The sequence below is a fragment of the Bubalus bubalis genome, chromosome 14, assembly GCF_019923935.1.
Source record: "Bubalus bubalis isolate 160015118507 breed Murrah chromosome 14, NDDB_SH_1, whole genome shotgun sequence".
Taxonomy (NCBI): Eukaryota; Metazoa; Chordata; class Mammalia; order Artiodactyla; family Bovidae; genus Bubalus; species Bubalus bubalis.
The window spans coordinates 6,190,574-6,216,941 of record NC_059170.1 but is presented as its reverse complement, the minus strand read 5'-3'; the positions used below and the strand labels follow the sequence as shown (position 1 = coordinate 6,216,941).

Genomic DNA, 26,368 nt, shown 5'->3' with positions numbered 1-26,368 from the left:
TGCGGACAATGACAAGCCTCTTTTTTCCTTTTTAAGTATAAAGGGAACTTGTGTGCACTCTCCATTCGTAAAGTTAGGTTATGTTAATCCCATCAGAATTGGACAAATAATTCATCCAAAAAACACTAGGACCCACCACATCACAGTGATTCTTTAACACGTGTGTCCATCTGAAGAATAACCCAGGAAGCCTGGTAAAATACACGTGCCAGGAGTTTTGACTGAAAAGAACAGCATGAGGGGAGGCCTGAGCCTGTGTATTTTCAATAAGCTCCCAAAGTCGTTCTGATGCACTTCAATGGTTGAGATTCACTGCTCTGGAGCTTTTATTCTTCTGGTTTTCTTTATCACGGAATCTATCACTTTATTTAACTTACAAATAATTCACATGAGAAATGGTGATTTGAGTATGTCCAGGTCATTTAACGGAGAGGGCAATGGCACCCCATCCCAGTACTCCTGCCTGGAAAATCCCATGGACGGAGGAGCCTGGTGGGCTGCAGTCCATGGGGTCTCTGAGGGTCAGACACGACTGAGTGACTTCACTTTCACTTTTCACTTTCATGCACTGGAGAAGGAAATGGCAACCCGCTCCAGTGTTCTTGCCTGGAGAATCCCAGGGACAGGGGAGCCTGGCGGGCTGCCGTCTATGAGGTCACACAGAGTCGGACACGACTGAAGTAACTTAGCAGTAGCAATAGCAGTAGGTCATTTAAATTTGGTGCCTCTAGGGATGGGGGCAACTTGCCTTTAGAGCTGATTTTTCTTGTAGGTCTTAACTTCAGGATTCCCTCAGTGCACAGCTTCCACTAAAGGGCTAAAAATTAAAGAATCCTTCACCCTCCTTGAAATATTAGGGGTCTCCTGTATTTATGTTGCAGTTCATAAAGTTAGTCATTAAAGCACCGATAGCATGAACTCAAAACCCTGGCTGGCACGAGAAGTCAGACAGCAGAAGCAGCCTGCAATGCTGTGCAACCCCTCAGTCATTTTTGTGATCCTTTCATAGAAACACATCGAAGGGGTAAAACGCTATAAGACAGAAGAAAGTTAATTCCACGGTCAGTCTTGCCTTTCTCCACAACTGTCCCGATGGTGCTGCTGCTGCTGCTGCCTCTGTGTGAGGGGCAGTGGTGAGGTTAGATCTCAGTTCAGACAGAATTAAAAGCACACCAGACCTCTGACTTTTTAAATAGTCTAATAATCATCTAGGAGGGAATAAAATTTTCTCTTTGAACTTGTAAGCAAAAAAAAAGTTGCAGCTACAGACTGAACACACAGCCAAATTACCTAAAAGGTACCAAAGTTCAAGTGAGACAGTACATATTTCCAAAAATACCAAAAACAGTTAATAAAGGGAATCCCAAAGTTAAGATCTGCAAAAAAAATCCTGTAGAAGAAACAGAACAGTTACCAAAAAATTGGCTAATTGCCTTTTAAAAGTAAAGAAATATTTCAAATATAATTATGCTTTAGAATAATATTAAAACAACCTTCATGAGAGTGGGAAATTTCTGTTTTTCTTAAATGTATAATTGCTTAATTGTAATAGCTACCATTTCTCAAGCATTTACTATGTGCCAGACACTGCGCTCCACACTTTGACATATATTCTCACAATAAACCTATCAGGTAGGTACTATTATCTCCATTTTACAGATGAGGAAACAGAGTTTCAAAAAAAGTAGTAACCTGCACAAGGTCACCAAGTTAGTAAGAAGCTAAGATTCAAACCCAGATCTGCCTGACTCCAAAGGTAACTAACCAAAATGTGCTACCCTACTGGGCCTGTTCATAATTGTGGTCAATGCTACTTTTTTAGTCCAAGAAAAAAGAGAAACTTGGTATCATTCAAGGCTTAAGGTTTGCATGTCAGGAAAACTGAGGCACAAAGAGACAAACAACTCATCCTTATAAAACTGTATTATCTTACTTCAAGGCTAGAATCAGAAATAGGTCTAATTCCTTCTCTCTCATACTGTAGTTGCAAAAGATAAAACCAGATACACAAACATTTAGGGTCCAAGCACATTAGCACAGATATCAAGCAAGCTTAAAAGTCTGAACTCCTGAATAACAAATAGTAAAAATTCAAATTACAGTCAGTCTTTCATCCTTTAAGGCGACAGTGACAAGGGTACCTGAAATCAGAGGTAATTCCATGTACTCAAGCAGATTAATTTCCACCTCTCACATTCAAACCTTGTATCTGATTCTGAACAAGAAGCAACACTGAGTTCCCATTCACCTCCTTTCCCTGCCCAGACCTAAGGTACCTATGCACGTGCAAACCAACAGGAAAGGAGCCAGACGGAGGCTGCAGCCAGGAGGCCCAGAGCCCGGAAAACTCATAGGAAACCATTCACAGGTGCTTGGGACTTGTCTTGATTCAGAATCCTAAATAACCACATGCTAACTGAAGTTTTAAAAGCCAAATATCCCCCAGAGAAGCATCTCTTTTGTTTGACCCACTCTGCAAGGATGGAAAAAAGAAGTGACTCGCCCAAAATCTATACTTCTGCATCTCTTTAAAACCACCTCAGCAGTTTCAAATATGTGTTTTGAATCACTGCATCACTTGCAACTGTATGAAAAGAAAGAAAACATTCCTAGTGGGTTATCAATGCACAAGCATATGGACAATATTTACCTTACAGTGAGCTGGACCTTGCTCACGCAAAAGCTTATACTCAGGCTGAATCTTGTTGAAACGGGCTAACTCATTCACAAGACACATTGGGGTTTTCTCTTTAGGGTGTGCCATGTTAGAAGGAACTGAAAAATAATGTGAGAGCGTTGACGTCAACTAGCAGTGTTAGAGAGGGCGGCTCTCCAGGGCTATGAAGAGAGGGAAAACAAATGCAACGTCTAATGATTTAGAGCAACAGTGATGCAAAACTGCGAACCACACTGAGGGCACGTATCTGAAGACACAGCTGGGATCTTTTCTGAACCAGTTGAAGTCAGGTAACCTAGGAGGGGGTGTGTCTTCAAAAGAGAGAGAACAGAAGTCAGAGGAATAACTAAACCAGGGCAAGCACGCAAGATTTGAAATCGGATGAAGGACCGCTATTACAAGCAAGGGAATAACAACGAGGTCTTTTGAGCAGAGACGCAGACACACACTGGGGACTGCAACAGTTGTCAGCTGCACCTGCTCATTATTCCACAAAACGCAATGCGCCAACACCATTTCTCAAACGACTGTCTTTTTCCAAATAGCTATCGTCTCCTTCCTGGGACATCTTCTCGTCTTATCTCCAGAGGCTGCCGTCCTCAGACTTTACCTATCTTTAATAATTATCTAAGTAAAATAAAATGGTCTTGGAGGGCGGGAGTTTTATCAAGTCAACAAAATGTGGATATAAGAACACATTAGAAGAGACAGCAATTAAATCCCAGAGGACTGAACTAGTCCGTGCCATTTCCTATTAAGATGGTTTTCAAATGGCAAATAGGGGGAACACGGAGCCTCTAGGGGACTATGACAAGTCAAGAACGCCATCTGGTGAGCTGGTCCAAGAAGTCTAGAGGTAGCAGCGTGATAGAGTCTGTGCAGCTGAGAGTGGGACAAGCTAAAACTCTAAGGAGAGAGATACAAAGTAAAGGAAACGAGAGGACGGAGGAGGAAATGCAAGGGAGATGTCAGGCATTAAGGGCTGCGAAGAGTTTATTATAAGGCGACTCCAGTACAGAGACGCCTATGTGGACACCCCCGTTTAGCTTTGCAACTTGGGATGAGGAGAGGGGGAGATATGGGGAGCAGAATATTGTTTTTAAGGGTTATTTCCCCAGGGGTTCCAAGTCTTTTCCGATCCATGGATATTTTTATTTCATTTTTGTTTTCCTAATATTCAAATTTGAGGCCTTCCTTTTTAAACATCTCTGCTGCTTTGTTCAATTTCTCTTTGGCCCTCACTGTGATTTCTCAACTACCTCTGGATGGCAATTTAAACTTAGTCAAAATAAAAATTAGCAAATGCCAACACATTCTTCTGTGTCCCAAAATCTGGCTGTCCCCTTGCTTGGGATAAATCTTACAGACCTCCAAAAAGGGTACTTACACCTACAAATCAGTTCTGGGAAATCATTTTAACAGCAGAATTTTCCCATTTAACAATGAATATCCAAAGTGGTATTTATTGCTCAATTTTTTTCTGCCAGCTACCAGTTTATAACAGAGTAGGCTTTACAGTTTGGTTTCCAATTTTCTTCCTTACACTTTGAAATAGTCTGTAAAAGGCCTCTAGTGAGCCAGTATATCATCAAGTGTGTTTTATATCTGGTATAAAGAAGTATGGGCAGTATACTTTCTCCTGCTTCTTGAAGGTAAATGTGCAAGAGCTCCCTGTATCTGCAATCTACTTATCAGGTCAGCAAACAGGCTAAGAAAACATTTGAAACAGAAGACACTTGGATCACACGCTTACCTGCAGCTGCACTGGTGGAGGTAAGAGATGCAGAGGGTAAAGCAGAGCTTTGAATAGGTCTACCTGCATTTTCAGAGGGCAGAGAGCTAGCAGTAGAAGGAATACTCATCAAAGGCTGTGAGAGAAGAGACTGGTTCTTGTTCAGTATTTGGCTCCCTGAGAGAGCAGCAGATGGGTTCTGAACTTGCACTTGAACTTGAGACATGGTCACTTTCAACAAAAGTGAACAACTGCAGGTAAACAGCTTTCAGTGCAGGTTAATTCAGTGCTATGAAGTCTAAAGTTCTACCTGAAAGTTGTAAGGGAAAGAAAATAAAAAGATAAATTATAGAAGAGATATGTAATTGCCAATATTCAGTCAAAAACTGGTGTCACCTACTCAAGTATGAAAACAGCCCGTTCAGTCTGTAACTGTGATGTACAGTAATATTCACTAGCTTTGTGAATTTCTCATAGTGTTTTTTTCCCCAGAGTGTTTTAAAATCACTTACAACACCCACATACCCTGCACGCTCATTTTACAAAGACAATCAGCAGGGTACAATAATACTTATTGTTGAATACTAAGAATTATAAACTATAGCCTGCATTAAAAAATCAAATTAAAAACCTGAAGAGGTTTTCCACTGAATATGGGATATGGTAAAGGTTTCTGGGCTGAAAATGATAAGAAACTCAAAGTAAACTGGGTTTGTAACACCATTACTGGTGAACGTAAACACGGCTTCCATTTTTTGGCCATGTGCTCAGAATGGCACCTCTGGAGCTCTCCTTTAAGTTGACTGAAGAAAGAGAAGAATTAATTTCTCATTTTTGCCATGTCTTTTTCCTTATGATGATAAAAGACCTTTTTATTCTCCTGTAAGGTTTGTTTGAGACAGTCTCATTTATTTACAGATTCCAAAAAAGAATTGTTGCACCCACAACCATGCTCATGGATCCTCAGAATAGCAAAGAACATTCTATAGTATGTTTATTATTAAAAGCTAAAGTGGAGAAGATGCAGAAGAGAGGAACAGATTTCAGGCTGACAATTTTACTAGTGTGGCTTGTGAAGGGAACAGAGAAGATTTTTATTGTATCTTGGAAGTTCCAAAGGTATTAATTCTAAATACATTTAAATTTCTGCACCAGTCAAAAATAAGGACAGTTCTGGTCATTTTCATGGCCATCGTTCAAAAAGCTGAAAATGTTTAAGCAAATCAAAAGTACTCAAAAATAACCATTAAGCAACAAAGAACAGAAAAAGCCAAGCAAGGCAGAAACCAGCAAACTAACAAATTAGAAGTTCTACTATAAAGTCATTTGTTACTTTCGTTTTTTGTTAAGTCTCAAAATGATTTTCAATTAAGGCCAAACCTCTACAAACAGATGAATGACCAAAGCACATAAGTTACTTGAAGTCTTGGAACACCCTCCCTTGTGGAGAACAAAGTGAAAAAGTGAAGTTGCTCACTCGTGTCTCCATGGACTGTATGGACTGTGTGACTCCATGGACTGTAGCCTGCCAGGCTCCTGTGCGTGGGATTTTCCAGGCAAGAATACTGGAGCAGGCTGCTGTTTCCTTCTCCAGGAGATCTTCCTGACCCAGGGATCGAATCCTGGTCTCCCCCCGCACTGTAGGCAGACTCTTTACCATCTAAGCCACCAGGGAAGCCCTTTGCAGAGAGCAAAAAGGACTACAAAACTCAAAACAAGGCAAAAATCAGAAACAAAAGCACCCTGGCTAAACTATGACTTTGGTTAGTAACAGGCATAAATACTACCTTACACGACAAAATTCTCCAACATTACAGTTGTTCCCTGTCAACTTTTGAAATCAGAACAAAATAACAGAGGAGATGCACTGAAGATCTGGGTAGTGGTCTTAGCAGACAAGTTGCCAGTGTCAAGCAACAAGTCCAAAACCTTTTAGAAGGCAGCTATGACCTCCTTTCATTGTTCAATCAGCTGCCAAAATATAAATATTTCTCTCTCAATCTTCCCCTCCTACTCTTACTCATTCTCTCCCTCTCTCTCAACTCTGTCCTGAGGGCATTTTTCTACCCTCCCCTGCAAAAAACAAAACAAAACAAAAAAAAACCACTGAGAGTTGTACTCACAACTTCACAACACCAACCACAGATCACAGGTCCAAACATAAGCCAAAAGCACAGTGTTTGCTCCAGAGTCTACCCACATCCCAGAAAGTGAAAGTGAAGTCGCTCAATCGTGTCCAACTCTTTGAGACCCCGTGGACTGTAGCCCACCAGGCTCCTCCGTCCATGGGATTCTCCAGGCAAGAATACTGGAGTGGGTTGCCATTTCCTTCTCCAGGGAATCTTCCCGACCCAGGGAAGCAACCCAACTCTGCCCTGGGTGGCTCTTGAGAGTCTGAGACTGAATGAACTAAATTTATAAAGGGTGGGGCCCAAAGGGATCTTTGTTGGCTAGCTTCCTTACGGCAGGCCCACTGCCAGCATTTCCAGTGACAGGCATAAATTCATAGGTTTGCTAGAAGTTGAGAAATGGAACAAACAGGACATTAATTAAGACTGCCCCCAAAATGCTAACCTCAGGTACACCTGGAGGAGTTTTATCTTTCAAATAACTGGTTGAAATAAGTAGTTCAAAACTGCAGACAGAAAATATTTTAAACCCTAATAAGGCTCTATATTTTATAATTTTTTAGTTTGCAATATGACCAATAAAAATTCAGCACAGTACTCATTTTAAGTCATTTACTAATTTAACTTTCCTATGTGTTTTTAAGCCTGAAAATAGAATCTAAAAAAGTAGTTTTAAAGAGGCAATTTTGCTCCCCAAGGACACCTGACAATATCTGGAGACATCATTTGGCTGTCACATCTGGGAAATGGGAGAACCTCCTGGTGATCCAGTGGGGTAGAGGAGCAAGGGTGCTATTTCTAGCACATATATATGCATTCACAGAATAAAATCTTACGAACGTATGGAGGAGTTCATATTCTCAGAGAGGAAAAGAAAACCCCCTTTTCATCTCAAAAGGCTCTGAAATACTGATGCTAATATTTTACCCAAACAGATGCTCTTCCCCTAAGAGAAGTCAGGCAGCTACAAATAAAGCTTTTCACTACTGCCATCTATATAGTTCATGGAAGCATTCAGGGGAATCACAGAATTTCAGAGATATTATTTCTGCATAAATTAAGAACCTTTTGCTCAACCATACTGAGATTAAATCCTAAAATGAAAACTTACACTTTCCTTTACACTTGTCTTTAAGCATTGTTTTCCATCAGATAAATTAGGGACTTCAAAGAGATGTAAATGCTTTATTAGAGTCTTCTTACAGAAGAAGAGTATTTCACACACAGGAAAATTAGGTTGAAAAGTTTAAAACACAAAGACTCCAGTTTTCCCTGAGGCTGGAAACACTTTTGACTGTGAAGCCTGTGTTGTGCTGTTTCCCTGCCTCCTGCCTCCAGCACAGATGTGAACCATTCATCTCCTGATTTTTTCCTCTAATTGGGGAGCTTGAGATACCAACTCAAGAAACCATTTTCATCCTATTCTCAAATCCTAAATTTATGGAATGAAAATAAAGGACTACAACATTGTGAGTGGTGAGATGACAAGAGTTATGGGTACCTCTTTTTAAAAGATTCCTAATTCCAAGTCCTCCCAGATCCTAACTTGGGCCTGGCGACATAAAAATCTCATAAAAAACAGTCTCACCTGGCAATTTCCACTTTACAAGTGTCAAGTACTTTTTAATGGGTTGCAGTAAGGGGAATATGGGCACATTATAAAAGCATTTTGAAAAACTGTACATGATGTGCTAAAAAGTGATCAGGCACAAAATGCACATTCCTAACTCAGCCAATGAATCTACCAAAACTGGGCCATACTGAGTGCACAGCCTGAGTGACTTAATACACAAAAAGGCAGATCCTTCTAGAAACAGTTTACAGAACCACCTACAGTACTGCTTAGTACTAATCCCTTTCAACTAACAAGACTGCTAAACTGCGCAGTATGAAACATCTACTTCAGCAATTATGGGAAAACATCATTTCTACTACTAATATCCATTTTTTAACAGGATTAACACATAAGTGTCCATACTTTTGTGCAATCAACACATCATTCCCTTTTGTAATAAGTGATGTTTCCAAACAAGATGTATTTTTTAAAAAAAGGAAGGAAGGAAGGAAAGAAAAACAAAAGAAAAAAGTCATCCCAATTCTGGACAAGCTTTTAAAAGCCAAAACACCGCACTAAGTATTTCCCCTTCTTGCCTTTATTATTAGGTTGGTGCAAAAGTAATTGCAATTTTGCCCTGTTAAACTCTGCCATTTGATACTGGAAATACATCCTTAAATGTGGTTATGTTGTATTAATATATCATTTTAATGCACATTTCTCACTTTTTTTTTGCTAACGACATTATTTGCTATTTATTTTATATTTAGACTATGGAAATGATGTTAGACAAACAGCAAATTCGAGCAAGTTTTAATTCAAGTTCAAAATGAGTTGTAAAGCAGTGGCGACAACTCACAACATCAACAACACATTTGGCCCAGGAATTGCTAATGAACGTACAGCGCAGTGATGGTTCAAGAAGGTTTGCAAAGGAGATGAGAGCTCTGAAGATGAGTGCAGTGGACAGCCACAGGAGCTGACGGTGACCAACGGAGAGCGCCCATCAGAGCTGATCCTCTTACAACTACACGAGGCTGCAAAGAACTCAACGTCTACCGTCTACAGCCGTTCAGCATTTGAAGCAAATTGGAAGGGTGAAAAAACTCAGTAAGTGGGTGCCTTGTGGGCTGACCAGAAATCAAAAAAAAAAAATCATCGTTCTGAAGTGTCATCTTCTCTTGCTCTACGCCAACAACAAACCATTTCTCGATCAGATTGTGACATGCGACGAAAAGTGTCATTAAAAAAAAGTTGTCATTTTATATGACAACTGGCGACGACCAGCTCAGTGGCTGGCCTAAGAAGCTCCAAATCACTTCCCAAAGCCAAAGCTGCACCAGAGAAAGGTCATGGTCACTGTCTGGTGGTCTGCTGCCTGTCTGAGCCACTATAGCTTTCTGCATGTTCAGCAAATTGATGAGATGCACCAAAAACTGCAATGCCTGCAGCTGGTATTGGTCAACAAAAGGGCCCAATTCTTTTCCACAACATCCAATCGCATGTCGCACAACACTTCAAAAGTTGAATGAATTGGGCTACAAAGTTTTGCCTCCTCCATCATATTCACCTGACCTCTCACCAAACGACTACCACTTCTTCAAGCATCTCGAGAACTTTTTGCAGGAAAAACACTTCCACAACCAGCAGGAGGCAGGACATGCTTTTCATGAGCTCGTTGAATCCTGAAGCACAGATTTTTATGCTACAGGAATAAACTAACTTATTTCTCATTGACAAAAATATGTTGATTGTAATGGTCCCTACTTTAAGTAACAAAGATGTGTTTGAGCCTAGTTATAGTGATTTAAAATTCACGATCCGAAAAAACCACAATTACTCCTGTGCCAACTTAATAAATCTTACATAGTATGGGTACACAGATACGAAGGTCTGTGCTTCACCATAACACAGCTTTAGCAGTACCAACAGCAATTTTAGGATACATTTATTCACTATTCAACAAAATCTATTAAGCCTCTACTACATGTGAACTCTTCTATGGCAGACTGTACATTCTCAAGTGCTAGAACTACTTGTTAAACTTTTCCTCAAAGACACAAGAAGAGCTCTTTAAGCAACCAACTGTACATCTATTAATCTGTTCTCTACAGCTTCTGAGAGGCTTTACTTAGAGCAACTTCGTCAACAACAACAAAAAGTTAAGGAACAAATCACTTTTCCTAACATATACCTAAAATACCCACATCATTCCCTTACATCCAACAGGTTACTTCCAAGATCCTTCTCCCAGACATCTTTCTAGCTGCAATGAGGTTATACAGTTTTCTGCAAGTGAACTCACTCCCCCAACCACCACTTCACCCTACCTTCACCTCCCCCCCAGCAGCATCCTCCACCCCCTACCCCTCAGAGACAGCACCTCACTGACTCCAAAGGTTATCCAAACACCCGTAGGCAGAGCACCAGAAGCACAGAAACATGGCAGTCATTATCATCCTACATAATCATTTCCAAAAAGACAATGTCAATGTCAAGCAAATAATGTTCAACAGCAGGCCCATATACCAAATCACACAATAATAAAAGGTTCTTCAAAAGAAATATGACTGAACTACTTAAGAGGAAAAAGAAAGAGAGACAGCAAGGTACTTGGTGCCCAGGAGAAAGCCACAGGACAAACAGCCATGCTGAGGCACAATCACTTGCAAGGCAATAAAGTGAGCCAAAAATAATGCCCGGAAACCCAGACTAGTCAAGACCTTTGCACCCAATACAAGAGCCTGACTGCAGCCCCCTCACACAGTTGGCCCAATGCCATGTGGGCAATGGACAACTTTCTTTCCACACAAATGTAACCACTGGGTAGTCCATTTAAAGAAATACTTCCTAAAAGAGAATTCATTATTAATTGTTTATCACAGAAAAGCTATCACACCATACCGTAGGCTAAAGTGGAAAAAAAAAAAAATAGATTTCGTTCTGCAGCCTAGCAAGTTGCAAATCTTTCTTTTCTAGGCTTGAAACCTTATCAAGAGCTCCCCGCCCCACCAATCTCCCTTCTTCTAGAAGAAACTCTTAAAAATAACACAAATACATTATTTTTGTAAATACGGAAGTGGGTTTGAGAGGTTGGTATGTTTTTTTGGCTATGCAGCACAACTTGTGGGATCTTCTATAATTCACTGACCAGCAACTGAACCGGACCCTCAGTAGTGAAAGCAAGGAGTTCCAACCACTGGACCACCAGGGCATTCCCAAAATGGAAATGTTTTTAAATCAAAATATCCATCTGTGATTCGCTGGAGATTTTTAAGAGTAGTACTGTGTACCATATCTTGAATAAGAAGGGGCTTGGTTCAACTCCGTTAATTGGCTTTTCCTTTCAGAGAAGAGAAATTGTAGACTGTAGCCCTGTGCCATCTACCTAGAAACACAACAGCATTTACCACCATCTTCAGGCAAAACGGACCAGTGCCAAGACTTAGTTTCTAAGAAACCAGCCTTGCTGTTAAGTGTGTGCTCAGTTGTGTCCAACTCTTTATAACTTCATAGACTGCAGCCCACCAGACTTCTCTGACCATGTAATTTTCCAGGCAAGAATACTGAAGTGGGTTGCCATTTCCTTCTCCAGGGGACCTTCCCGACCCAGGGATTGAACCCGCGTCTCCTGCATTGATAGGTGGATTCTTTACCACTGAGCCACCTGGGAAGCCCTTTGCTGCTAAGTAGCAACCAACAATGTTAAATCAGATCAAACTTTTGAGTTGTAGCTTTCAGTTCTACTCCCAACTCAGACAGCAATTCTATGTCCAACTCCTGGCAATCCATTGCTTGCTTGCCTCAGTTTGCCCAAAGCACCACGTACAGGCTCTTTGACAAAGCCTCAGCTGTAGTGATCTGAAAGCCACAACCCTGATGGAATCCTGAGGCACTGTAACGGTTACTCAGTTCTTTGAAAAGAAAAGCATTTTACAAATTCAGTGTGATGAGTGCATACATATCCATTTCCCTGGGCTTTGTATAACTTAGCTTGTTTTGCATCAATTTTCCTCATTCCCAAGGAAAGCAAGGGCTCACTTGTCTCCTAATGGCCACCTCAGAGAGAGGGTGTGATGATGGGCTTCCAGCTCTTAGAAGGAGCCTGCTACAGAACACAGAGCAGGGCCAGTGCTTGCAGTGTGTTTTGCAGTATCCTGATCAAGGACTGTAAAATCCTGAACACGCTTACTGTAAACCTTTTTTGGTTGAGACAATCAAAAGCAGCCAGTGGGAAATGGAATTTGTTTTCATTCACAATAGAAAATGATGCTGAATTATTCCCACCAGCTTGAAAACCAAGTTTAGCAAAAATCAAAGGCAAATCTCTAAATAAATCTCTAAATCAAAGGCAAACTAAATAAAGTTTCTATGACCAAGATGCTATGTTTAATGCCGCTTCAGTGGTCAATTTTCATGTCTCTACATTTAAAGTACATGGTAGGGCTGGCTAGAAGGTTTTACATTATTTCAACAATTTTCCCTGTATTTACTTTCGAATTAAATCCTGAGTAAAAAGAAATCAAACTACATAAAGTTTCTTCTGTTTCTCTAATATTATAGCCAGAAGTAAAAGCCATTTGCCATATAAATCACTGAAGAATTCAAAAACATTATAGATTATGAACAAGCCTGAAATTATAGAGCCAAACTATGCATACCTTAAAAACAAGTGCTTCAGCAACAATGTCGTTTTGGTTCAGTTCTGAGAGGTTAGTTACGTGGTTAGGAAACTCCTGGAAAATAAGAAAGCATGGTACTTTACTAGAGTCGATCTTTTTCTGAAAACAAAGATATATACCGCTGAGGTTTGGGGGAGACTAAACATTTACCAGGGAAGTTTCTGCAAGCATGACGTCAAGGCTTGCAGCAGCACGCTGTGGCGCCCACTAGAGGACACAGCTGCCTGGGGACCAACTGGGTGCAAAGCACTTGGCAGGCACAAACATAAGAGACAATAGAAATTTCCTTTTTAAGTCTTAATTACTTCCTGCTAAGCGAACTATGAATACCTCGGAAATTAATTTTTTAAAAGGAACTCAAGGGAACTCCCTGGCGGTCCAGCAGTTGGGGCTCCACTGTTTCAGTGCCTAGGGAACGGGCTCAATGGATTGCTCACTGGGGATCTAAGATCCTTCAAGCTGCATGGTGTGGCCGAAAAGGAAAAAAAGGATCCAGACGTAAAATATTTTCCAACCACACAAGTCTGATTTTTAAATTTGCAGCCCCCCTCTTTTAACTACTGGTTAAATACTTTAGGGCATAAATGTCCTTACCATACGCTTGATGATGCAAATGCAATTACATGGGAAAATTTACAAAAAGGCACTCTGTACACAAGTATTCTTTATTAAACTGCAAAATATGAAAAAACACATTACCTCTAGTAAATCTAAAATCATAATCATTCTTTAGGACTGGATTTCAGGTAACATAAGAGTTTAACTCTCAAACTCCCAAGTCTCATTTACCTAGTGGCTCCTCCTCTTTAAATGGCCAATAGTCAGTAACAAACAGAATTCCTTACCTTGAGATGCTTTTTGCATTCTTACAACATAAAATAATTTTAATGTTGCTCATTTCAATTACACACTGCTACTGTGATTAATAAGCAATAAAAAGTACTTCGCTGTCCAACTAATTTCAGAAATAAAATCATGAGTTCTAATGTTCTACAGTATTTTAACAACCCAAGTTCTTTCTGTAAATAGTATACTACACTAACAATTTTCCAATCTAGAACCCTACTGTTCCACAATCTTGCCCATTCAAAGACTAGCATGAATGGAAACTGAAAAGGCCTGTGCAGAGCCCAAACAGGTGTCTAAGGCCACCTAACAGAGCCTGTGCCTTTGATCAATGGGGCTTTCCTCAATCCAAGCCCATCTAAATCTATGCTGAATGCTTTTGGTAGGTTTGGTTTTCCAGCCCAAACCTGAAGTTAAAAAACTAAAATGGGGGATTTCCCTGGTGGTCCAGTGGCTGGGACTCCGTGCTCCCTATGCAGGAGCCCTGGATTTGATCCCTGGTTGGAGAACTAGATCCCACATGCCTCCACTAAGAATTCACACATTTCAACGAAAGGTCCCGCATGCTGCAACTAACACTTAGCACAGCCAAATAAATTAATTTTTTAAAAATTTAAATGGAATAAAGCAGCTGCTATTAATAGATTCAGAAAACAGTGAGAAACAACTGCCAGCAACTTAACAGCAAGGAAAATGGGGGTGGAGGGGAGGGCAGTCTACAACCACCTGGATTTCAAATGTCTCAACACACGTAAGTGACAGCTGAGATTCACATACACGTTCACATTTCCATGAGCAAACTTTTTCTTTAAATCCCCAACCATTTCCAAAGCCATCATGGTTATTATCCGTGTATGTTTATAGCACTCACGCCAAGAAGCAGCAGAGAAGACTATAGGTTAAGCCCAACTCCCTTTCTTTCCCACTCAAGAAACACACTAGAATGCAAGAGAGTGAATTAAACTCACTGTTGTATTCAACTCAACAAGTAATTCCTGAACACCCACTACACTGTAGGCACTATTCTGGGCACTAGGGAGAGAGGAGTACACAAGTTCTTGTCCTCACGGACTCCACATTCGTACAGGAACAACCTTGAACCCACACAAATTTAAATAAATAATTTACTGCTGCTAAGTCGCTTCAGTCATGTCCAACTCTGTGCAACCCCATAGACGGCAGCCCACCAGGCTCCGCTATCCCTGGGATTCTCCAGGCAAGAACACTGGAGTGGGTTGCCATTTCCTTCTCCAATGCATGAAAGTGAAAAGTAAAAGTGAAGTCGCTCAGTCGTGTCCGACTCTTAGCGACCCCATGGACTGCAGCCTACCAAGCTCCTCGATCCATGGGATTTGCCAGGCAAGAGTACTGGAGTGGGCTGCCATTGCCTTCTCCAAATAATTTACAGTAGCATTTTAATTAGTAGTAACATCATTTGTAATACACATTACCTCATCACTAAAGAAGACACAACAAAACATAAAAGGCACTTTGGCTGCAAGACACTGATGTAGGATAAGGCAGACTAGCTATTACAGGGCTGTTTGGGTGAGGTACAGAAAACTGTTTTTTTTTAACAGCTTGATTACAGCTCAGAATTTTATTTGGTAAACAAAGGATAGTGCACCCTCAAAGCGTTGAGGGCAGGCCAACCCAGAAGGAGTGGCCAAGAAAGCTCTCGACTGGGGATCTGAGGCTGGGTCCCAATTTTGGTGCTCAGCTGAATCACCCTGAGCAATTTACTCTATAGGCTCAACCTTTTAATATGTTAAATAGAGTTACTGCCACCAATTTCACATGATTAATAAACCATAATCATTATTCCTGGGTGGATTAACTGGTAATGTAGGTGAAATGCTTGTAAATGATGACATGTCACACCAAAGTCAGCTGTTAAACATCACTTTCTTAGGGTACACAGTAACCAACATTATAATACTAATAAATTATGTTTAAGATACATTATTTGAGAAAGAAAAAAATATATAGGACTTTCCTGGGGGTCCAGGGGTTAAGAGTCCACACTTCCACTGCAGGGGGCGTGGATTTGATCCCTGGTTGGGGAACTAAGCTCTCACATGCCTTGTAACAGGGCAAAAAAAGACTGTAGCAAACTGAAAAACAACCTCATCCCCTCCAAAAAAAATTTTTTTACTTTATTCTTTTTTGTTTGGTGTTTAATGAATTCTCAGTTAACAGGGAAAAATAGTTCCCTGAGGCAGTCATCCTCTAACTGTTCCAGACTCTAAAAGTTCATTCTATTACAAACCAAAAGGAAACTTATTTACCTAACCATATTTGACTGTCATCTAGGTAAAGTGTCATGGAGCTTCAAGAAGCAGGTTAAACTGTGCAACAAAGAACATGAGCGTCCAAGAATAATCAGACTTATTATTACATATAAATTCTCTGCTAACAGAGGAAAGGACCACCTAGCATTTTATACCAAATCACAATGGCAACGGCAGACAGTGGCCCTATTTGTATCAGGATGGAATCTGCAAGGGTAGAAAATTCATGCCTCAGTTAATTTTAATCTATAGAAAGCATGGACTTCAAAAAAGAAAAAAATGTGTGAGAATTAGACAAGATCTAATGGTACCCAACTTCAGTACTCTTGCCTGGAAAATCCCATGGACGGAGGAGCCTGGAAGGCTGGAGTCGATGGGGTCACTGAGGGTCGGACACGACTGAGCGACTTCACTTTCACTTTTCACTTTCATGCATTGGAGAAGGAAATGGCAACCCACTCCAGTGTTCTTGCTTGGAGAATCCCAGGGACGGGGGAGCCTGGTGGGCTGCCGTCTATGGGGTTGCACAGAGTCGGACACGACTGACATGACTTAGCAGCAGGTAGATCCCAAAGCTCCTGCCTGAGAGGAGCTAATACAGTAACCACTTAAGAAGCATTATCTCCTCACTCCCTTCCCAGAAAAGACCTATTTCCAACACCTTTTCCTGATTAATGAGACACACTTACAGCACCTTGGTTGAGATTAAACACAGAATGGAAACTCAAATACCATCTCACTAAAACCCCAAAACCAAAGGCACACTTAGTTTCACTGATCTAGCCTTTTAAGATTAGCCATAAGAGATGACGACTGCAGAGCTGGAGAACCAAAGAGGCTTCTCATTCAGGGGATCATCGATTCAAAGAAAGTAAAAAAGAAACTGTTTAAGAGGCAGTCCAATACCAAATAGAAAGTTACATTAAATATTCTGAGTACCGTCAGCCAAGAAATGAATGTTAGAAATGGCTGGGAACCAAAGAGGGCAACAGCCCTATAAAGTTAGAGGCTTAGTTAACTCATTTCCAATAAAGCAGAATAACGCGACTCTAAAGAAACTAGTTTTCTTAGCAACAATCTTGTCTATAGTTAATCAATCATTTATAATAAACTTCATGAAGGGAGATTATAGCAATAATTTAGGGAAAGGCTAATGAAACCTCCTCCTCCCCATTTACTTCTAAGCCCTACCCTCAACCTTTGAATCAGCCTAACAGTTTATAAGTTGACTGGAGCAATCTATCACAACAAATAAAAGGAAACTGTAAATCCAAGCTACTTCAAGGAAATGACACAGCATTCATTTAAAAGACTGAGTATTACTGAGCCAGACTTTTTCCCGGATTGGTCTAAAGCCTTAGTGAACAAAATTCATCCTAACTGCCATGGGTGGGAGAACTGGGAAGAAAGCACTGTTGACTGGCAGAATCAATCATCCTAAACAAAAAGCACCTGAGAATAATTAGAGATGGTGTTGCTCAGTAGAAGGAGCTCAGGACCCGCTCCAGTACTGCGCCTCCTGGATGGACCTCAGCTATTATGACCCTTCACTGCAAAGGCAACTCAGAAGGATCAGAAATACAACATAAAGTGTCCACTTCAACCTCTAGCACAAAGGAAGAGCTCAATCAACAGCAGCTTTTATATTATTAAATAAATTCAATCTGACCTTTCAGATTCCTTTGCTGCATCAAGTAACTCTCACCCTGTAATCCTAACCTGGCACATGGTAAGAGCTCAATAAATAGTAGCAAATATTATTGTCCAGCAAATTCACTGATCCTGTCCTCAGTCATAAAACATCTATAAATATAAACTTACAGTTACATACCACTTGTAAAAAAAATTTTTTTAATGGAAGTAGAGAACATGCTGATTAAAATCAACCCACACTCACTGGGTAACCAACTGTACCGATACCTCAGGTAGACAGACAATCTGATGAGCAACCGTTTTCATTTTGGGAAAAGACCCCAGGACATTTAAATAGGTTTTCTTAGACTTTGTAGTTCAGCAGACATTTCAAAAGGCCTCTAGGATAATTATGACCTCTATTATATGATAAAACAATTTTCTGTTTTGCTTTCATTACTGTTAAAAACTCACAAAGTCATCACAGTTTTCCAAATTAGATTCCAGTTTAAACAGAAGCAGATGGGCTACAGATTTAATATTTAGAAGACCAATTTTTAATTGAAAGCAAATACATTCTTGGATAGATTTTCCTACTTTTGTTTTCAGTAAATATACTTTGAGGGAGTCCCCTGAATATACTCCTTTAACAATTGAACATGTGTTATTTCAGAAAATATAATTAAGTCTGAAGAGAGTTTGCTTCTACCTCCATTTATCTGGTGACACAAATCACTTTACATCAGCCTTATTCACGTCTATGGAAATGTACATATTTAAAATAAACAAGCTATTGGCAGTAATTTCCTCACTCTACCATTTTATTAAAATAAATAATTATCTTTGATAGTTCAGAGAATTTTTTAGTTCAGAGCATGAAGCTGTCAGCAAAATATATCCAAGCCATCCATCTGGCAGCATTTGTTAAGATCAACATAGCTGCATATTTATAATCTTATTATCTCCTTATGTGAGAAGAAAGGATCTGATCAACATTACTCAAACTTTATAATACCTGATACATGGATAAGCACATCTTCATGCAAAAAGTTCTTAAAACAATTCCCTTTAGAAAGGGAAGTTCTGGGACTTCCCTGGTAGTCCAGAGGTTAAGATTCTGGGCTTCTCCTTCAGAGGGCACGGGTTCAATCCCTGGTCAGGGAAGTTCTACATGCTGCACAGTGCAGCCAAAAAAATAAAGCAAAGAATTCTGTAACTAAAATAAAATTTGGAAACAAAAGTCAACAAAGCTCTTGGCTTTCAGGATCAAGGAATACTTTGTAGAATTGTCTCAATTTAAGATTAACTCTGGTAGATAATCATGCTGTGTGCTGATACTATAATTTACTTGGAAATGTACTGAAAATAAAGCAGATTAATGAATTAAAAGAGACGGACAGACAGAAATGGCACGTGATAAAGCAAATATAGTAAAATAATGGCAGAAAGTAGGTGGTAAATATAGAGGTGTACACTGAAATTCTTCAAACTGTTATATGTGTGAAAAATTTCATAACAAAATGTTAGGGAAAAATAACCATAGCAACTAAAATGTCTTCTCATGGTTAAATGTATAAATTATATTTTTTGGAAAAGCATAAATAAAACCTGGTCAAAACCAAGCATTTAAGGAAAAGCCCATGCAGAAAATTCACCAGAAGCACTTTAACTACAAAGGTCTCTGTCACAAGAAGTTAATCTGAAACAATCTGTTACAGATCTAATGTGAAACAAAAATATGCTATAAAATTCTCTAAACTTTTTTTTTAGGTGAATCTGCACCAATATATGGAGAAGGCAATGGCAACCCACTCCAGTGTTCTTGCCTGGAGAATCCCAGGGATGGGGAAGCCTGGTGGGCTGCTGTCTCTGGGGTCGCATAGAGTCGGACACAACTGAAGTGACTTAGCAACAGCAGCAGCACCAATATAACTTAACAATAGTAGCTTGTGAACTCTTCTGATTGAAAAAATAATTTTACACAACAATTCAATGAACACACATATATAATACGTACATATACATAAGGGAAACAAAAGTTCTCTAAATAATTTTGAAGGCCCCAAATCCTATTCTGAGAGAAATAAAGCAACTCCAAAAGCTCTCATTTGAGGGAGAGAAATTAATATTTCCCCAAACTGAGCAATTCTGTTACTAAGTAGGACATCAAATATGATCCAGTTTGGAGATTCATAAACTAGGCTTCTAGTATTGATATACGACATCCTACAGAAAGATACCTTTTTCATGAAAGTTTCATCTTTCTGCTGGTGAATTTCACTCTTTCTCACTCCATCCAGTCAAAGCACATCAGAGAAAATTGCCCCATAAGCTGAGACCCACTCTATGCCTCCGCCCATTGTCAAGTCTTATTGGAGAGAAACTCTGGATAAAGCAGCACGCTATAGCCCATGTTTAATAATTATATCCAGAATGTTAATGGCTTAGACTTCAGAATCGCAGAGGGGGAAGTTCCATGAGTCATGCTCATTTCTAAACTTAAGATAATCTGTATATAAATAGGCTTTCTGGCCGAATCTTAAAAGTGAGCACTTTAGTCTGAACTAACAGTAACAATTCCAAATATTTAAAAGTTTTACTTAATGCCTACTGGGACACACTATGCATTTTTTAAAAATAAACTATATTTTGTGTCCTTTCTTAGGTATCAAAATGGTTGGGTTTCCCCCCTCCCTAATTTTAAGAGGCAGGCATAGTCCTGCTCATCTCCCAGGTTGTAGTAACTAACAAGTTAATTTACAACTGATTAAGCTCAAAAGTAAATCTGAACAATTGAAATAATGATATGACAGGTCTACAAGTTGAAAACTGTTCATAACCAGAAATTTCAAAAGTAACAGTAACAAACAATATTCCTGTCAACCTCCATTCTAAGAGAGATCTCTTTTTAGATGAGAAGGAAAAACATGAATATTCATGCTGTGAATTCATTATTATTTACAAAACTGGTTTATAAATACAGCAGATTGTGGGGAGTGGCCATCTTTAAAATAAATCTTTGAAATAAAATATCCTTTGCTTAATTCTTACCCTAAGGTGACAGCAGTATATTTACACAACTACTGTAAAGAAACTTTGGAGGTTTCATAATGAATTATTAACTGTACTTGTAACTTTGACACAAAGCTTTTCTCCATTAAAAGTGGTTTAACAGGCAGGCCTCCACCAAAACAAGATTAGGGATATATGTATTTATGATTGCTTTTCAATTACAGTCAATAGCTCAAGAACTGTTGCTATTGTACGCAAAGAAGCAGGGCAGCATTTTGGATAGGTCTTTGAGGGTGGTCCCCCCCCCTGCCCCGATATACAGTAATCATGTATAAACAGAGATAAGAAGCCCAACAAACAAAATAAGAACTATGATTCCACTAAAAGTAAACCTTGTGACAGATTAGAGTCTGGGGCAATCTGGTAAAACTGTATGATAGTCAGGATTTATTTCAAAATAACCTAGTTTGGGGGAGGGGGCACTACATGAAACAAGACTGACCTTGGCTATGAGTTAATAATTATCAAATGTGAATGATCAATTCAGGGGGTTCTCTATACTATTCGACTTTTGTATGTTTTCCATAATAAAATGTTTTTTTAAAAATTAGATTATCAACTGCAGAGTTAAAGTCATTTCCCTAATACTACAATTTTGAATATGGCAGAAGACATGCTTTGTATTGCCTGTATAGCTGTTTTTAGAGAGTCATCCAAAGACTTCAAACTATTTCTTGGATGTAAGGCTGTGTCAGAAAATTCTAGGAAAACGTCAAAATTCAGGAGGCCACTTTGCATCCAGTGTGTTACTGAAAGATGGGTGTAAATCAAAGTTTAAGTTCAGAAGGAAATGTACTACCTAAAACAACCCTATGATATAGGAGGGTCAGTCAGCAGAGCAAACACACCTTCCTCACTCTTCCATAAGTTAGAACCCCCATAAACTGCGTTTCCTTAAAGAAGGGGACAACTGAAAACAGAATTAAAAGAAACTCAGTATCTTCAAATCAAGCTGCTGTGTAAAAATCCCACTTGTTGGAAGGGAGGCTAAGAAGGGAAGAGATATATACACACATACAGCTGATTCACAAGGTTGTACAGCAGAAACTAACACAACCGCTGGAAAGCAATTATGCTCCAACTAAATAATCACCACCAACAAAAGAAATAAAAATTAAAAACTAAAAATCCCACCCGTGACCAGGATGACTGAAGCTCCCTCCACCACCCCACTGTATTTTTAGTTTTGACTTCAACAAGCTGCAGTGCAATCTACCTTTGGTAAGCACACTGATTCCTGAAAAGTCCAAAATCAACCAAAAATCTGGTCTCTTTTTCCACCACCCTCTAAACGATGAAAGCGACAAACAAAAGGGCAAGAGTGACCTTAAAAACGTCCCCACAGCCAGAGAACAGAGGCAGAACAGACGGAAGCACACATCTTCGCCCGAACAGAAGGAAACGTCCACATAAGCCAACACTGCAACACGGAGGTGGGGCAAGGGCTTAAAAGCAAGGCCGGCCCGCGGGGACAGAGGGGACTTAAAAGCAAAGCTGCGGTGAGAAAAAAAAAAAAAAGAAAAAGAAAAAAAGTCAGAAGTTAGAAATGCAGCGGCAAGAAAAGACAAGACATTTTTCCAGCTCCGGACACGGACACCCTCCCTCCAGAGCCTGACAAACACAGCAAGTGCTCCAGAATGGTTTGCTAAACTCAAGGAAACTTTCCCAGAAATGGAATGACAACAAGAAGCCGGATGATGGGCAGGGGAAAAGGGGAAAAAAAAGGACAGGTTGCTCATCGACTTGAGGGAACTGGTGAAAATCCTGCAGTTGACTCAGCGGAGGAGATGGAAATAACAACACTTATCTTTCACAGACTGCCGGCTCAGAGTGTCCCCATGAAACGGACGCCCCTTTCAGATGCTGACCACCCCAAAACAATGCCCCGGCGCTGGCGGTGGGCACGAAGCTGAAACGTTTCCGCCTCTAAGGAAACCCAAAACGGGTAGGTAGGTCAACTCTGGTCCAATCTCTCTACCCATTAAGTTAGACCCTAATATCACGCTAATAAACTATGCAGGCGGTGTACTGGGACACGCTGTGGGTCTGGCACCCTGATAAGCGCTTCCCACGCCCCGTTTCACTGAACCCTACCAGCCTTCGGAGGCAGGGACGGCATTCGCCCCCTTTTTTTTACTAACCAAAACACAAAAGACTTCCAGCGAATTGCCGAAGGGGGGGACAGTGCTGGGATCTGCCCCCCAACCCCCGCGTCGGACACCTGGGCCACGCTCGTATCACGCTCCATACCCGGCTGAGGTGATCTGGGTGTCCCGGACCCCCAGGGACTGGAAGCGGGGGGACCCCCCCCCCGCACCCCTCCCGCCCCGGCCCCGAGAATAACTTCGGCAACGCCGCGCGAGGAAAAGGAATGAAGCAAGGCGGCGTGGCACCTGTTTTCTGGGCCGCCCCGGGGTCCAGGCCGCGCGGGGCGCCCGGGGGCTGGGGGGCGCGGAAGAGCCCGCCTCCTCCGGGAAGGCCCCGCGGGCGGGAGAGAGAGGCCCGGGCGGGGGCGGGGGGAGAGGGGGCGCCGAGCAAGGCCGAGAGCGCGCAGGCCCGCCGCGGCCTAAGCCCCAGGCGCGCGGCCCACCGGCCCCCGCGGCCCCGTCAGGCCCGGCCGTCTCACCTGGCTGCTGCCCCGGGCTCGTCCCCCGGCCGGCGGTCCTGGGCGGCGGCGAGGAGGGGAAGGAGGAAGGGGCAGAAGGAAGAGACGTCGGGTTGGGAGAGGCGGAGTGGCCGCAAAGGAGGCGGACGCCGCCGGGCCGGGGGGTCTGAGGGAGGCGGGGAGCCGAGCCAGACGCGGCCGCCGCCGGCGCAAACGCTGAAGAGCCGCCCCGGCGCCCGCAGCCCCGCAGGAAGTGACGGGGGAGGGGCCTGCGCCCGCCCTCCCGGCCCCCGCCCGTCTCCGTGCCCAGCCCCACCCCCACCTGCGGCCCAGACTACAGGTCCCGGCGGGCGCTGCGGCAGCCGCCGTCACGTGAGGCGCGACGGGAGCCGGGCTGGCTGGAGCCGGGCCGGCCCCGCCTGTGCTTCCTTGTCCAGCCCTAGGCGCCCGGGGCCTGCTGGGAGTTGTAGTCCTCTGGGGGTCGGGGGGGGGGGTGTGGGTTGCCCGCTGGAGAGGAGCGGAGGCTGGGCCTTCCTTCTTTCCTCCTTCCGCTTCGTTCTTCCCTTTCCCCCTTTCCGTCATCGTCTCCTCCGACCTGCGTTACTCCTTTCTCGCCTCTCAATTCCTCGTTTCGTAAATGTTTATTAAACGCCGGCTACGTGCAGAACACTGCTCCGAGGGCTGAGAATATAGTGGTGATCAGACAAAACCCCTCCCGTCATGGAACTTCCGTTCTAGGGAGAGTAAAACACAATAAAAGCCCCAACTTTTATAATGAGTTAAAAGGCAGGAAGGGCCGGGTTTTTAGTTCTTTCGCCGAGTTTTAGATGAACTAAGTAGTGTTTTGCAGCCCTCATATAAGAGATTGAGGTTTGCGCATGGGGAACGTTGAATCAGCCGCAGTCAAGAACCGCACACGTTGTTGGAGGTTGAGGAACAGTAAACGAAGGGACTGCTGATGTCCAGGCACGTTCTCTGTTGCTTATTCTAGGACTGCGTCCTTACTCTTTAAAAATAGTTTCTCTATCTCTCTCTCAGGATCTCTCAATCTAACTATTGCTCAATCTCTCTTGCCAGGGCAATATAGTTTAATTTGCATGCGTTCATGATATCAAGTGGCTGATGGGGCTGCTCCAAACAGTGCTTTGGGACCTTGCCCCAGGCATAGAGGACTCCCTTTTCCGGATCGGGCAAGCCTCCTGACTTTGCTCCTTATGAAATACAAGGAAGGACCTACGTATGGAATTCCATGTATAGCACATGGAATTCTACTCAATGTTATTTGCCAGCCTGGATGAGGACAGGGTTTGGAGGAGAATGGATACATGTATATATGGCTGAGTCCCTTCACTGTTCGCCTGAAACTACCACAAAATTGTTAAATCAGCTATGTCCCAATAAAAAATAAAAAGTTTAAAGTTAGGGGAAAAAAAGAAAATAATTAAAAAACAATTGCAATAACAGCGTGTTGATGAGAAAGTAATATTGAGTTAAAAATTTTATTATTTTCCATTGATCTAAAAAAGTGACTTTTATCTCTCTTGTTATTTTCCTTACTTATAATCTGTATATAAAATAATAAATCAGCTAAATAAAAAGGCACTTTTATGTAGTCTTAAAAAAAAATACAAGAAACCTGAATTTTAGGACACCAAAAACAGTCAAAGGAACTTCACTGTCCGTTTAGTACCCACGTAAGACAGTACCACAGAGAAGGCAATGGCACTCCACTCCAGTACTCCTGCCTGGAAAATCCCATGGACGGAGGAGCCTGGTAGGCTGCAGTCCATGGGGTCGCTGAGGGTCGGACACGACTGAGCAACTTCACTTTCACTTTTCACTTTCATGCATTGGAGAAGGAAATGGCAACCCACTCCAGTGTTCTTGCCTGGAGAATCCCAGGGCCGGGGAGCCTGGTGGGCTGCCGTCTATGGGGTCACACAGAGTCAGACACGACTGAAGCGACTTAGCAGCAGCAGTACTCTTGCCTGGAAAATCCCATGGACGGAGGGGCCTGGTAGGCTGCAGTCCATGGGGTCGCTAAGAGTCGGACACGACTGAGCGACTTCACTTTCACTTTTCACTTTCATGCATTGGAGAAGGAAATGGCAACCCACTCCAGTGTTCTTGCCTGGAGAATCCCAGGGCCGGGGAGCCTGGTGGGCTGCCGTCTATGGGGTCACACAGAGTCAGACACGACTGAAGCGACTTAGCAGCAGCAGTAGCAAGACAGTACTAAGCAACATTCAGATATTGCCCAGCCCTCTGCTAAAGGTTAATTTTTTTTTTCTTTCTAACTTTCAAGCAATCTAGATCCTATAGGTCACTTGGGTAAAGGAGCACAGAAAGGTTTCCCTAAACCCAGTGCTGAGGTCTCTGCACAATCAGACAATCTCTTCAAAGGTTTAAAAGTAGAAGGTAGCGTTTTGATCCATTTTACTGTCACCCCTGGTGACCCAGCTGATGGGCCTGTGACTTCCTGTCTCAGCTTTCTTCCCTCCTTCTATATATTGAGGGGGTATTTCTCTTCCCCATCCCGCAGCCCCAACGCAATCCTTGGATGTTATCTTATGCCTTGGGCCTCAATACAGCTGGGCCTCAGTTTTCCTCTTAGTTAAATAGGAACAAGTTCCCGTTTGACCTAGGAGTCATGAGAATTAGTAGTTTGAAGACACCCTTTCTCAGCTTCCCCATCTAAAGACTCGTAGGACTCGCCTTAGTGTTGTAAAGAATTAAGTATGCTGCTCTGATCAGCGAAGGTGACCAACTGCTCTTTGTTTCTTTTTGGCTGTGCTGTGTAACTTCGAGATCTTAGTTCCCTAGCCAGGGATTGAATCCGGGGCACTGCAGTGAAAGCACAGAGTTCTAACCACTGGACAGCCAGGAAGTCCATCCTCCTTGATTCCTTGAAAAGATATCAAGCCATATCTTTTCATAGCTTGATAGCTCATTTCTCTATTTTCTAACCGATACGTGAAATCATAGGTATGATCTTTAGATAAATATCAACCTCTCACAGGACCTTCATGAGCTCTGCGAGTTCCCATTCCTTATTACAAATACATATAATGTAAATTCCGGGAAGGAATGCACAGGATTTAGTGTAACTTAATGGTCACAATTCCTCACTTCCACCTTCTTCCTAAA

At 41.9% G+C, this 26,368-nt stretch overlaps 1 protein-coding gene across 10 annotated transcripts in view; it reads right to left on the bottom strand.

Moving 5' to 3' along the window:
- Positions 1-23,375, bottom strand: part of STAU1 (staufen double-stranded RNA binding protein 1) — a 62,632-nt gene extending 39,257 nt beyond the window's left edge. For 3 of the 10 annotated variants that reach the window (XM_025263319.3, XM_045162590.1, XM_045162591.1), the window contains exons 1-2: positions 23,243-23,375; positions 12,755-12,829 (exon numbers count right to left, since the gene is read on the bottom strand). Coding sequence is in view for 4 of the 10 variants with exons in the window: in XM_025263313.3 (XP_025119098.2) it covers positions 2,651-2,775; positions 4,431-4,635 (330 nt within the window). In the remaining 6 variants the exon portion in view is untranslated. Of the gene's footprint in view, positions 1-2,650; positions 2,776-4,430; positions 4,720-12,754; positions 12,830-23,242 lie in introns of those variants that run through there. The other 7 variants (XM_045162592.1, XM_025263317.3, XM_025263320.3 and 4 more) reach the window with 5 other exon arrangements.
- Positions 23,376-26,368: the final 2,993 nt, after the last annotated feature.